This window comes from Dendropsophus ebraccatus, chromosome 3 (assembly GCF_027789765.1).
Source record: "Dendropsophus ebraccatus isolate aDenEbr1 chromosome 3, aDenEbr1.pat, whole genome shotgun sequence".
Taxonomy (NCBI): domain Eukaryota; kingdom Metazoa; phylum Chordata; class Amphibia; order Anura; family Hylidae; genus Dendropsophus; species Dendropsophus ebraccatus.
In genome coordinates this window covers 10,568,194-10,582,438 of record NC_091456.1, presented here as the reverse complement: position 1 = coordinate 10,582,438, position 14,245 = coordinate 10,568,194, and the positions used below count along the sequence as shown (strand labels likewise).

Below are 14,245 nucleotides of genomic sequence, written 5' to 3'. Positions count from 1 at the left end.
GACCACAACACTATGGGTGGGTAATGCTTTCTATAAAAACAAAACAGGATTGGATAGGGAGATTGTTACCTACTGTGGTGAAGTGAATACTTGATGGTAATGTAATTCATTGTGTTATGTAACACCGCTTATGAGTTTTCATTTTTTTCCCCTCAGATTAACGAAACCGTAAAACGTCCAAAAGAAACTAGCACAAGTGCTTCAGTTACCCCAAACAGCAGTACCCCATTCTCCCACGATACAGCCTATTCAAGTTGTCGGCAAGATACCCCAAACTCTTACAGCCAGTTTACCCCTCAATCACAAGGAACACCTCACACCCCACGTCTTGGAACTCCTTATTCACAGGACTCTAACTATTCAAGTCGACAAACAACACCAGCATTTCACTACGGACAGGACTACAAACCAAGGAGGCACGAATCAAAGTTTACGGACGCTTATAATCGGAGGCCCGGGCACCACTATGTTCACGGTTCTAGTGCTTACAGGAGCTCCGATCACACCTTTAACGCAACGCGATCCCAGCCAGAGACTTCACAGTTTTCCCACACGCCACCCCTGAGCCAGACTGGTTTGTCGTCAGCTTTTACTCCTTACCAAGCGTCTTCAGTTTATCCATTACCCGACGAAAATCCATTCCCACAGGCATCAAGAGAAGTAGATTTCCGAAGAACAGCACCGCCGCCACCGCCGTCAGAGACGTTCTCCGATGGTGTATGTAGTTCTGTGGCTATTGACTTTGTACCAGTTAAAGAGAAACCAGAGGAACCCCCTCCTCCCGAGCCAGAGTCTGTCATTGAGCAGAAGTCTGCATCTGGTGCTCGAACACCGGATGGGGGGGACACACCAGGGACACCAACTTTGGAAGCAGAAATGCAGCACCATAGTTTAGACTCCAGAATTGAAATGCTTTTAAAAGAGCAAAGAACCAAATTACCTTTCCTAAATGAACCGAGCTCGGACAATGAGTTGAGGATGGAAGGAAGCCCGATATCCTCATCATCTTCCCAGTTGTCACCAATCCCTCCTTACACTTCAAACTCTCAGTACCAGGACGTTACTCCCTCCTCACGGCCGTCTAGCACTGGCTTAGAGGACATCAGTCCTACTCCTCTTCCAGACTCTGATGATGACGACGAGCCAATTCTTGGCACCGCTTCTCTTTGCCAGAACTCAAGGTCAGGAACTCCTATTGACCAGTTGAGTCAGTCTTGCAGGAAAGTGGAAAGCTCAGATGTGAAGGAACAGGTGGCTGGTGATGAAACTCCAGTGTCTGAGAAAATGGAAGAGGTAAGTCCTGAAATGGATTCCTGAAATGTTGCAAATAAAGCTGTTTTTTAAAGAGAATGTACCACTTCACTACTTAAACATTTTTCTACATAACCTGGTCAGCAACCGTGCGTAGATCTCGATGACACCGTCCATTTTTCAAATCGTCGCCCGGTTCCTGCCATCTGCGCCAGTTTTTGTCATGCACATAGGGCCACTCTATGCACTGGAGGTGGGACTGGCACCCCCAGTTGACCTATATCGCCTCCCCTTGGTGACGCGCCTCCTTCAGAATCAAGCCTGGCTGGGGAGGGGATATTGGTGAGCTGGGGGTGCCAGGCCCGCCTCCAGTGCAAAGAACGGCCCTGTTTGCATGTCATGAAACAACACAGATGGCAGGAACCAGGCGGCAAAATGAAAAATGGTATCAACACACAGGCACCGACCAGGTCATATAAAAAAAATGTAGCGAATTGGTACATTTGCTTCAAAAGAAATATCAGGGGGCAGTCACATGTCCACAAGGAAAACTTACCATGACCGGACCTCGGAGCTCCCGGCATCATCTGTCATTATGAGGCCCAGAGCTCTAAAACTGTTTAAAAGTTTGCGCTAATGAATCATGATGCTGGAAGCTCTGGGGTCCGTTCAGCAGAACACCATCCAAACATGGACCGTTTTTTGCGGACGTGTGAATGCCCCCTTTTTTATCACATGTGCATTCTGTTGAATGTTTTGAAGCTATGTTAAAAATTGTAGCACGTTTTAATCGAGACCCGAATGAAACATGTTACTCTAAGGATGGCCATGTACACACTATTCCATAGGGAGACAGTCAGTATAAGTTGTTATACCCAAGCATACGTTTTATTGTTTACAATGGGTGACGAATGCCACACGGTGAAATATTCTTGATGTAAGCTGCAAGACGCACGGTAAAAGGAGCCTCAGACTTAAAGGGATACTCTGGTCGAAAAAAAAAATCTTTTAAATGAACTGGTTATAAAAACTTTTATAGAGATTTGTAATTTACTTATATTTTTTAAAAATCTCAAGTCTTCCAGTACTTATCTGCTGCTGTATGTCCACCACTTCCTGCAGGACATACAGCAGCTGATAAGTACTGGAAGACTTGAGGTTTTTTTAATAGAAGTAAATTTTTGTGAACTACCCCTTTAAGGAATTACATAATCATAAATCCATATAGCACAGGAAGCTGTACAGAGACCTAATGAAAACGAGATAAAATAACAGGCTGATGTGAGACTGTAAGATGCATAAAGGTAAAGCGGTAATCTAAAGACATGGTGAAAAGATAAATGATTGTGAACAAGATCGTTTATCGTTAACGTGAAACTGTTAGGGTGCGTTCACACCTACAGGATCTGCAGCAGATTTGATGGTGCAGATTTGATGCTGTGTTCAGTTATTTAAATGAAATCTGCTGCGGATCCGGTAAGTGTGAACATACCCTTAACCATATTGCATAGAACTATAGTCATGACCATCGTTATTACAATCTAATCCCAGCAAAAGAAGGAACAATGTGGAATAATGCTGCATTTACACAGAACGATTATCGTTCGAATTTTTGCAATAACAAGCGTTTTTGAGCGATAATCGGTTCATGTAAACACAGCGAACGATCTAGCGACGAGCGAAAAATCGTTTATTGTAATCTTTCAACATGTTCTCAAATCGTCGTTCGCAGACCGCTTCGCGTAAACAATTTTTCAAATTGAGATGGTCTTAAGATGGGCTTAAGTGATCTTAACGATCGCAATAACGATATTTCTTACGAATTTTCGAACAATTTATTAGTCTAAACGCTGATCGTTATAAAAACCAAATCGTTGCTTCAAAAGCGTTAAACAATCGATTGGGCGAATTATCCCTTCGCGTAAACGGACCATAATACTGAATGATTAGTAAACGAATGCGGAATTACAATGAAGGATTAACATTGATTTTGGTGTCAGCGCCAAACGAACGATTTCTCGTTGGATTGTTGCCTGCATTTACATGAAACGATGGTTTACATTCTAACGATATAACGATAATTCGCACCATAATCGTTCTGTGTAATAGGGCCCTAAGTACAGGGCACCTGCATAGAATCGCTGCCAAGACAGCGAATAATTCTACCCAACCAGATTAATAGGCAAAAGTGGGTCTTTAAAACCGAGGAATCTGCTAGGAGTATATATAGTGAGTGAAGATTGAAAGCCCCAAACCTTTAAAGGGCATGGCCACTTCATAGCAGAAATAATCAGTGACCTGTATTAGTAAGTGTATACAATGCACCTATTGTAATCCCTCCCTGTGTGCCCTATAATGCTGATATCAGGAGCCCTGACCCCATCCATAATATAGCCGATCACGTGACAATGATCCTACGTGCTCGCTCACTGGTGTTATGGGATCTCTGCACAGCAAGGGGACAGGTCTCCTGATATTGGTGCTAGGGGGCACACAGGGAAGAATTACAGTATATGCAGTGCACAAACAGATACAGCATATAGATGTGAAGACGCAAAATTCCAGTTTCTGTTGTCTTCCTTAAAGGGAATCTGTTACTAGGTTTACACTGTCTTGAGGGCAGCATGAACTAGTGACAGAAATGCTGAACAGATGGGTATATTACTGACATCATTCTGTTCTGCCGTTCTTCTAATATGCAAGATAATAGGATTCTTGCTGCACCCCTCCCCCCGCCCTCCAGCTGCTGATTGACAGTTTTTGCCTATACACAGCATGGATAGATAACTGCCAATCAGCAGCTGGTGGGCGGAGTTTTCTGCTTCTCATGAATATCCAGGACTACTGAGCTCATGCACATAATGGAGAGGACTACTTATTGTCCATGTTATTCAGGAGGAGATCTCTGGATCAGCTGCACAGAACAATGTAAGTGATCCATCATTCTGTTCAGCTTCTCTGTCGCTAGTTTATGCTACCCTGAGATAGGACAGGACAAACCTACTGACAGTCTCTTTAAGTTTATTAGTGTTTTTCCATAACTATTTCTCGCTATATAATGTATACTGGGCTGTGCACAGGGTTGGCTTGGTTGCAATGGGGAGCAGACCTCGGATCCATCACCTGCATGGCCGTACAAAGAGCCTCTGGTTGGTACTGTGATGCTTTGGCTTTTACCCCGCTAGCTGCACCTCCCCAGTACCCTCTGAAAGTTGTTTCCGTACAGGCAGAGGCAATGATTCATTTAGTGGTCAGTCCCCTTGTAGTGTGAAACTATTGTACAAAGAATCCGCCGTTGGAGCGTTGAACACCAGACACGCCACCTAGTGGATGATTACGGGAATGTACAAGCAGCGCGCCTAAATATAAATGCACGTGATGACTCATCTATGAACATTTGTAACCCAGGCATGTTTTCCCAGAAAATCTGCAACCTAATACAAGCGCATGTTATTTTAAGCTTGTATTATGCTGTGGATTTACAGGGTAAAAGATGGAACATCCCAGTTCCCCTACTGATGATTTGCATTGTTATAGGACATTCCAAAAATAAAACTAAATAAGAGGGGTTGTTCACTAAATTTGCAGCGGAGAATTGTAGTTTACTTCTGTTTTAAAAAAAAAAAATCTCCAGTACTTATCATCTGCTGTATGTGTTGCAGGAAGTGGTGTATTCTTTCCAGTCTGACACAGTGCTCTCTGCTGCCACCGCTGTCCATGTCAGGAACTGTCCAGAGCAGCAGCAAATCCCCATAGAAAACCTCTCCAGCTCTCTAGACTGGAAAGAATACACCACTGATAGGTACGGAAAGAATACACCACTGATAGGTACTGGAAGACTTGAGATTTTTTAATAGAATTAAATTACAAATCTCTGGCCCCAGTTGATTTGAAATTAATAAATATATATATATAGATATATATATATATATATATATATATATATATATATATATATATATATATATATATCATAAATGTTGTAGATACAGCTGATGGTTAGAGGTTCCCCACCCTCCCACAGAGACAGCACAGACGCATACATCGCCTTATTTGTGTATATAGTGTGCAGTGTTACTATATATACTGACCACAGGCAATGCACAGGCCAGGATGCAGCTCTGGAAGTGACTGGAGTATAATATGTGATGTAACAGCACAGTAGTGACTGCAGCTCTGGAGGTGAATGCTGTATGACACATGATGTAAAAGCGGAATAGGGAATGCATCTCTGGAGGTGACTGGAGTATAATATATGATGTAACAGGATTGTAGATGCAGCTCTGGTGGTGTATGCTCATTCATTGCTTAGAGAGTGATAGAGGTGGGCACCATGGATGGGCTGCTGCGGTGTATAAAGGATTGCCCATGTCTGCAGATGCTGGGGGCACTTTTAGGACTGGACTGTAAAACCCTATTCACACTTGTGTGGGAGCAGCTAGAGCAGCATCACGCTGTGACCCATGGCTCATAGATTGCACAGTGTGACGCTGCTCAGTGCCCAGTACTGGATATTCATGAGAAAACTCCACCCACCAGCTGCTGGGCAATTATCTATCCATGCTGTGTATAGGCAGCCAACTGTCAATCAGCAGCTGGAGGGCGGGGGAGGAGTGTGGCAAGAATCATTTTCTCCTGCATATTAGGAGAACGGCTGAACAGAATGATGTAAGTAATACACAGATCTGTTCAGCATTTCTCTCACTATTTTATGCTGCCCTCATTTAAAACAGCATAAACCTAGTGACAGATTCCCTTTAAGGAAGACAACAGAAACAGGAATTTTGCGTCTTCACATCTATATGCTGTGTCTGTGTGTGCACTGCATATACTGTAATTCCTCCGTGTGTGCCCCCTAGCACCAATATCAGGAGACCTGTCCCCTTGCTGATTTGCAAGACATTTCCAAAGATGTATAGAGTATGTAATTTGAAGAAGGTCACGATTGCGTAACGTGGAGTAGTCAGTGCAGTTAGTTTGTATTCAGTGTGTGGTGCGGCCTCTGTGCTTTGTGCACTTACAACAAAAGAGACCAGCTGCTCTCGCCTAACACAAATGCTGGGTGAAACGTTAGATTTCCCAGCGCGGAGAACATGTGATGTCATTCATTGCTGCCTCTCGCTTTGGCCTTGCTAGTGAAATTGCAGGTGTAAAACTATTTGACTGTTAGACCATGTTCTCCTGTTTCTTTTCTTTTTTTTTTTCAATTAAATTTTTTAAGCCAAAGCCAGGAATGGATAGAGAAGTCTCAGTATTTCTTGTATACATATCCTCCATTTAGGATCTGCTTCTGGCTTTGGCTTCAGAAACCTCAATGTAAGAAGATACTTTGTGGATATCAGTTGTAGATAAAGGGACTGTCCCGACCACTGAGACCCCCACCAGTCTCCAGAATAGAGAAGAGATGCCCATGATATAGGGGAGGGCACTGCACATGTGTTTCCGGGGCCCCAGTTATTGACAGTTTTTTGGAATAAAGTTCAGCAAACATGCGATGTTTCGACCAGTCTGGGCTTTATCAAGCATCACCAGACAGGTTGAAACGTTGCATGTTTATTGATGTACCTGAATATGGAATAAAAGAAATTTGAACTTCGTTCCTGGGTGGTGTCAGACATTCTCTTTCCGGTTGGTCACATTAGTGTCCGTTCCCTGCTGGTGTGCATCCCACATCCTACTGTCTCTGTGGACTCATCGGGGGGGATTTATGAAAGGGCAAAAATATACACTTGGTGTAAAGTGCCCACAGCAACCAATCACAGCTCAGCTTATATTTTACCAGAGCTGAAATCTGAGCTGTGATTGGTTGCTGTGGGCAGTTTACACCAGGTGTATATTTACTCCCTTTCATAAATCTCTCCCATTGACTATAGTGGATACAGGTAACAGATGCGGCACTCCTCCATGGTAGTTTAAGGCTAGATTCACACATAACGTATCTGCAGTGGATTTCTCGCTGCAAATTTGCAGCGAAATCCGCTGTGGATACTTGCTTATTCACTTCAATGGGCTGACATACTTAGTATGTCAAACTCAGAACCATTAAAGGGGTACTCCAGCGGGAGGGGGGGGACACTTTTTTGATAGGACCGGGGAGGAGGTGGCCGAGGGAAAAGACGTCCACTCACCTCCCTGGTCCCATCGACGCAGTGTTACGGTGCCCGGTTCCCGGCTGTTTCCGGGTGTCTGACGCGGGCCCGAGACTTGACGTCTCAGGTGGCGGGATCTGAGCGGACTTGAAACGGATCCCGCCTCCTTCACTGAGTGGCTGAGCGGACCTGAGACGTCACGTCTCGGGCCCACGTCAGACACCCGGAAGCGGCCGGGCACTGGAGCGCCGCGATGCGGGACCCGCCGCTGGAGCCGGGGAGGTGAGTGGACGTCTTTTCCCTCGGCCACCTTCTCCCTGGTCCCAGCAAAAAAGTGGACGAGCAACAGACCTTTTCACGCACCAGGCAGCGTCCGCCCGTCCACAAGCCTCCACTCTGTGTTCTAAGCATGGAATAAAGGTCTGTTTTTACCATGGGTGAGTGCCGCATCTGTTACCTGTATACACTTTGATGAGATGAACTGTTTCATACTGAGCACAACCTGAAGGTATGCAAGAGCCTGAGTATGGACAAGTATCAGGTCTGTTCAGTGTCCTGATGAGTGTGGCTGATACTTGTAGTACGCCCTGTTTGTAGTGCCTGGAAAGTTCTTATATTACTGCTTCAGTGGTGCTGTTGGAACCTGCTTTGATGTTTCTATGAAGTTACAAAAAAAAACAACTTGCGACACTTTAAGCAATAATTTGTCCGTGTGTACGCAGGCAACGATCAAACAAAGAATATTTGCATCGAAAAGCGGCCCGTAAAATCATTAATCGTTTGCAAATCTTTCGGTGCATATACACGTCGTTGTTCGCAGGGATCAGGAGAAGTATAGAGTATACAAACGGTGGTAATAACAATTGTAATTAACGACTATCGTTACGTGAATCACGGTGAACGATTATTTGTTACTGATCAGAATTGTAGCGATCGCATGGGATTGTAAGGTTATATGTTATGTGTGATATCTGTGACGTACTAACTGGTGCCCATCTGTTTCCATAGGATCATCCTTCTTCTGGAGAGGACATGGAGATTTCGGATGATGAAATGAACGCGTCTCCCCTCACTAGTGAAGAATGTGCCAAATCTATTGTCATAAATTCGGCAGTAACCAGTTCTGCAGTCATAACTCCAGTCATGCCTATTATGCCTCCTGGATTCCCACCACTACCACCACCACCGCAGCCTGGGTTTCCTATGCCACCTCCTCTTCCTCCACCACCTCCACCTAGTCTCCCATCAGTCACAGTACCCCCTCCTCCACTACCTGCCCCACCAGGGGTTCCTCCACCACATATTTTACCGCCCCCACCACCTTACCATCAAGGCATGTTCCCCATGATTCAAGGAGACATGATGAGTGCCCTTGGTACCCAGTGGGGTGGCATGCCAATGTCCTTTCAGATGCAGACCCAGATGCTCAGCCGCATGATGCAGGGACAGAATTCATACCCTTACCACCATTTCTTGGGGAACTCCATGCAGTTCAGCCAGCATCCTTATCGTCCCTTTGCCATGTCTACACATCTCGCACGAGGGCAGCCTTGGCCACCTTATCCAAAGTTTGATCCATCTGTGCCACCACCAGGCTATGAGCACAAGAAGGAGGATCCGCATAAGGCCACGGTGGACGGAGTGCTATTGGTCATCGTCAAGGAACTTAAAGCCATAATGAAAAGAGATCTGAACCGCAAAATGGTGGAGGTTGTGGCATTCAGGGCATTCGATGAGTGGTGGGATAAGAAGGAGCGCTTAGCAAAGGTACGTGTAAGTAAACTAAAAATCTTTAATTTCAAAGAAAACATTTTGGGGTGAACAACCCCTTTAATATGTGAAGTAATGTGCTGAACGTTTGCATAGACTTTCGAGCCTCATACACAGAGACAATGCTTGCGCAGATAGGGGAACTGTGTCTGATTGTTTCCATAGGGCTATAAGCAGCTGCCAGACGACTTTAGTAGCACTTGTCTTTTTGGAACAAAGTATTGGGCATGTGGAAATCTAAAAGTGATCATTTTCTTATGATTCTCTATTTTTTTGTTCCTCATTACAGCAGTCTCTGACACCGGTAAAATCTGGAGATGGCAAAGACGAAGAGAAACCAAAGCCAAAGGACCAAATAACATCGAGCCTGCTAGAAAGCTGGAACAAAGGAGAAGGACTGGGCTTTGAAGGCATAGGCTTGGGCATTGGCTTGCGTGGTGCCATTCGTCTTCCCTCATTCAAGGTATCTTTAAATCGTGTTTGTCTGCATCTGTGTTGGCACGTAGGATGGTACAGATACGAGGGGGGGGGAGATGCAGGAGTGCAGGGCATGAGGTTTGTTTGCAGTCACTATAGCTATGTAACTACCATGACACAAAGTACCAAGACTTCACAAAGTTATTTGCAAAGGTGTGAAGACTACTCAAAGGAATTTATTTTTGTTCTTTGCAGACAGTAAAGTATACTGTAAGTTAAAGAAGTCTGTCAATTTTTATTAAAGTATTGTATTGCCCCCCAAAAGTTATACAAATCACCAATATACACTTATTACAGGAAATGCTTTTTCCTTGCACTTACTACTGCATCAAGGCTTCACTTCCTGGATAACATGGAGATGTCACTTCCTGAATAACATGGTGATGTCACTTCCTGGATAACATGGTGATGTCACTTCCTGGATAAAATGGTGATGTCACTTCCTTGATAACATAGTGATGCCACTTCTCCGATAACATGGTGATGTCACTTCCTGGATAACATGGTGATGTCACTTCCTGGATAACATGGAGATGTCACTTCCTGAATAACATGGCGATGTCACTTCCTGGATAAAATGATGATGTCACTTCCTTGATAACATAGTGATGCCACTTCTCCGATAACATGGTGATGTCACTTCCTGGATAACATGGTGATGTCACTTCCTGGATAACATGGTGATGTCACTTCCTGGATAACATGGAGATGTCACTTCCTGAATAACATGGCGATGTCACTTCCTGGATAAAATGATGTCACTTCCTTGATAACATAGTGATGCCACTTCTCCGATAACATAGTGATGCCACTTCCTGGATAAAATGATGATGTCACTTCCTGGATAACATGTTGATGTCCCGACCCGATTCCCAGAGCTGTGCGGGCTGTGGCTGCTGGAGAGCATGATGGCAGGGGGACACTGAGGGACACAGGGCTCTGGAGGGACACTGAGCATCCCTCTGCCATCATCCTCTCCAGCAGCCACAGCCGACACAGCTCTGGGAGTCGGGTCGGGACATCACCATGTTATCCAGGAAGTGACATCACCATGTTATCCAGGAAGTGACATCACCATGTTATCCAGGAAGTGACATCACCATGTTATCCAGGAAGTGACATCACCGTGTTTATCCAGGAAGTGAAGCCTTGATGCAGTAATGAGTGCAGGGAAAAAAGCACTTTATTTCCAGTAATTAGTGTATATTGGTGATTTGTATAACTTTTCGGTGCAATACAATAATTTAATAAAAATACTTAGTCGGACTTCTCCTTCAAATAAGCAGTTTCAGAGATACGGCTTTTGAGCAGGAGTGTCAACTTTTTCAGCCCTCCAGCTGCTGCTTAACTACACTTCCCATCATGCCTGGACAGCCAAAGCTTTAGTTTTAGATGGGATTTGTAGTTTTGCAGCAACTGGAAGGACTCCTATTTGACTCCTGTGTTCTTGAATGTTAAATTCCTGTTTATCCACAAAGTCTAGTCTTTACCTATAGCTGTAAGCGTCATTCATGATCATAGATAGACATTCTGGTAATGCATTTGCTTTGTGGTGATGCCATATGCTTTTAGAATAACTTATATTCCTACTTTCTAAATTATTTACTTGTTTCGTTTTTTTTTTTTTTTTTTTTTATCTAAGGTGAAGAGGAAGGAGCCTCCTGAATCTGGGCTGGAGGGAGAACAGAAAAGGATACGTGTCACCAAACCTATAGATGAGGAGGATGAAGGTTAGCAATCCTAATCTATAAACATTCCATTACTTTCTTTTTGGTAAAGCTTCATGTTTTAACTGTATACTTGACTTTACTTTATGTACAAAAAGAGGTCCGTGGAGCCTCGGTTACAAGTCTCACAACATGGGAGTAGCCAGATATCCCTCCTGGGACAGAAACCTGAGGTCCCTCTCAGTTGCGAGTATCAGGATACAAATGGGGAAATACCGGGGTGGCCCCTTTTGTGTCAGTCTAACTCATTTGCGAGTATTGCAACATGACAAGGGAATGCTAAAGCCAGGCATCCATCCACAAACAGCTGTTTTGGGGTATTGCCCCTCATTATTGTACGAATTGATGACCCCACTAGCATCAGGAGGAACATAAAATCCCACCTGCCCCTAGTGGGGTCATAGTTTCTTGTACTCTATCTCCAATGTTGTGGAGCTGCTGTGTCTACTGAATGCATTTTGTAGAGTTGTGCCTATTCATATGGTGCAATATCCAGTTGTCACAGCTTTCTTACCTATATCCCAGAGTCTGCTGGCCATACTACTCAAGGAAGCACCTTCCCCTTCTCCCCTCATCAATGTTGAGTAGGATTCTGGCTAACTGGGACAATGGGAAGTTTACATTACACAAGTAGATTTGCAGTAAAACACTAATGGTCAGACATCAGCTGTGAAAAAAGAGATGTTAAACTATAGGGATTTGGTCAAAGTGTTTCTGCAACAGAAAATCTGCACCAAAGCGTACAGCGTTGCGTATATTGCCATTGCCAGCAAAATCTAAAAGACTGATGCGAACTTTCTAATAGAAATCCAACAGCAAAGCTGACATGCTGCAGATACGCAATCCAAACTGCAGCGACATTTCTGCACAGATCTTCTGCATTTTTTTTTTCACCCCACTTGCTGGATTTTGTGCACAGAAAATCTGCTTGCAAATAGGTTACGTTAACTGTTATAGGTTAGGTTCACACCTGTGTCTGGCTCATTCATGAACTTATCCGTCCATGTTAGGGTCCATTTACACAGAAAGATCTGACAGATTATCTGCCGAAGATTTGAAGCCAAAGCCAGAAACAGACTATATACAGAGACCAGGTCAAAGGAAAGCCTGAGATTTCTCCTCTTTTCAAATCCATTTCTGGCTTTGGCTTCAAATCTTTGGCAAATAATGTCAGATAATCTTTCTGTGTAAATGAACCCTTAAATGAACAGATAAGCACAAACTTCTGCACATGCTTGGTAAAAACAAAAAGATGACTAAGGTTTCACACTGCGGTTTTGCCGCCCGTTCATCGATCAATTTTTGAATGGTTAACATTCTTTTAACTTTTAACATACACAAAAACGTCAACCACATTTTTTTTCTGTGTGCTCAAAAAAAAAACAAACGCTTTTGCATCAATTTTTTCCCTATAAAACTGATATGTTTAACCCTTAGACGACCCAGGGCGTATAGTTACGCCATGGAAGTCTGTCCCCAGACGACCTAGGGCGTAACTATACGTCCTGGGTGTTTCTCCGCCTATGAAGCGTACTCCGGAGCGGAGCGCGCTTCATAGCAGGTGGGGGCCGGCTGCAAACAGCAGCCGAGACCTCACCGGTAATGACACGCTGCAGCGATCGTGCTGCCGCGCGTCATTAACTCTTTAAACGCCGCGGCGCGATGCGGCGTTTAAGTGTATGTGACAGGGGGAGTCCCCTGTCACTTACTGATCGGGACCCCCGCGGTCCCGATCGTTAAAACAGACCGCCGGAGGTCTCTCACCTGCTTCCGTACGGTCCGATCGGCGATCTGCTGCACTAAGCCTGCACAGGCAGGCTCAATGACCAGATCGCCGATAACACTGATCAATGCTATGCCTATGGCATAGCAATGATCAGTGTAAAAATCAAAGTACTGTATTTAAAAGTCCCCCAAAGGGACTTCAAATGTGTAAAAAAAAAAAAAAAAAAAAAAGTTAAAAACACCCATACACTACCCCAAAACCCCTCCCCCAATAAAAGTTGAAATCACCCCTCTTTCCCATTATATAAATAAAACATATAAAAATAAATAAATAAACATATAATATACCGTAGCGCGTGTAATTGTCCGATCTATTAAAATATAACAAGCGTCATTGCGAACGGTGAACGGCGTACACAAAAAGAGGGGAAAAAGTGCACGGATTACCGATTTTATGTTACATTATATATATAAAAAAAATATTAATAAAAAGTGATCAAAAGTCCGATCTTCACAAATATTACAAATAAATTACACCCCATACAGCCTCATAGGTGGAAAAATAAAACCGTTATAAGCGTCACAATAGGCCCATTTTATTAATAATTAATTGCCAAAAAAAAGGATTTCATTTAAAAAATATATATAACATTAGAGAATCTGTGTAACCTGCATATGGTTGTGTTCGGACTGACCTATAGAATAATAGTATCATGTCGCTTTTACCATATAGTGCATTACGTAGACACAGGAACCCTCCAAACGTTACCATATTGCATTCTTTTTTACGATTTCACCTATTTATATCTTCATAAATAATATATTTGGGATTCCATCATACATGTTATGGTAAAATGAAAGACGCCATTACACAGTACAACTATTCCTGTAAAAAACAAGCACTTACATGGCCTGTAGATAGAAAACTGAGAGTGCTGGAGCTCTTAGAAGGGGAGGAGGGAAAAACGAAAGCGCAAAGATCAAAATTTGCGCGGTCCACTGGGTCATTTTGGGCCTGGTCCTCAAAGGGTTAATGGACTGCAAAGATGCAGTGTGAGCCTAGCCTAACTTGCCTTCTTACCTTCTGTTAGTATCAGTCATAGTTGATTTATCATGTTTTTTATAAAAAACAAACACGTTTACTTTCTGTTCATGTTCCGTTCTTTTGGACAGACAGAACTTTTTTTTTTTTGTTTGCCCAAAAAA

At 43.6% G+C, this 14,245-nt stretch overlaps 1 protein-coding gene across 3 annotated transcripts in view; it reads left to right on the top strand.

Moving 5' to 3' along the window:
- SETD1B (SET domain containing 1B, histone lysine methyltransferase) overlaps window positions 1-14,245 on the top strand; it is a 48,591-nt gene that overhangs the window by 15,906 nt on the left and 18,440 nt on the right. For all 3 annotated transcript variants that reach the window (XR_011362081.1, XM_069960888.1, XM_069960887.1), the window contains exons 6-9: window positions 157-1,293; window positions 8,349-9,107; window positions 9,400-9,573; window positions 11,230-11,317. Coding sequence is in view for 2 of the 3 variants with exons in the window: in XM_069960888.1 (XP_069816989.1) it covers window positions 157-1,293; window positions 8,349-9,107; window positions 9,400-9,573; window positions 11,230-11,317 (2,158 nt within the window). In the remaining variant the exon portion in view is untranslated. The remainder of the gene's footprint in view (window positions 1-156; window positions 1,294-8,348; window positions 9,108-9,399; window positions 9,574-11,229; window positions 11,318-14,245) is intronic.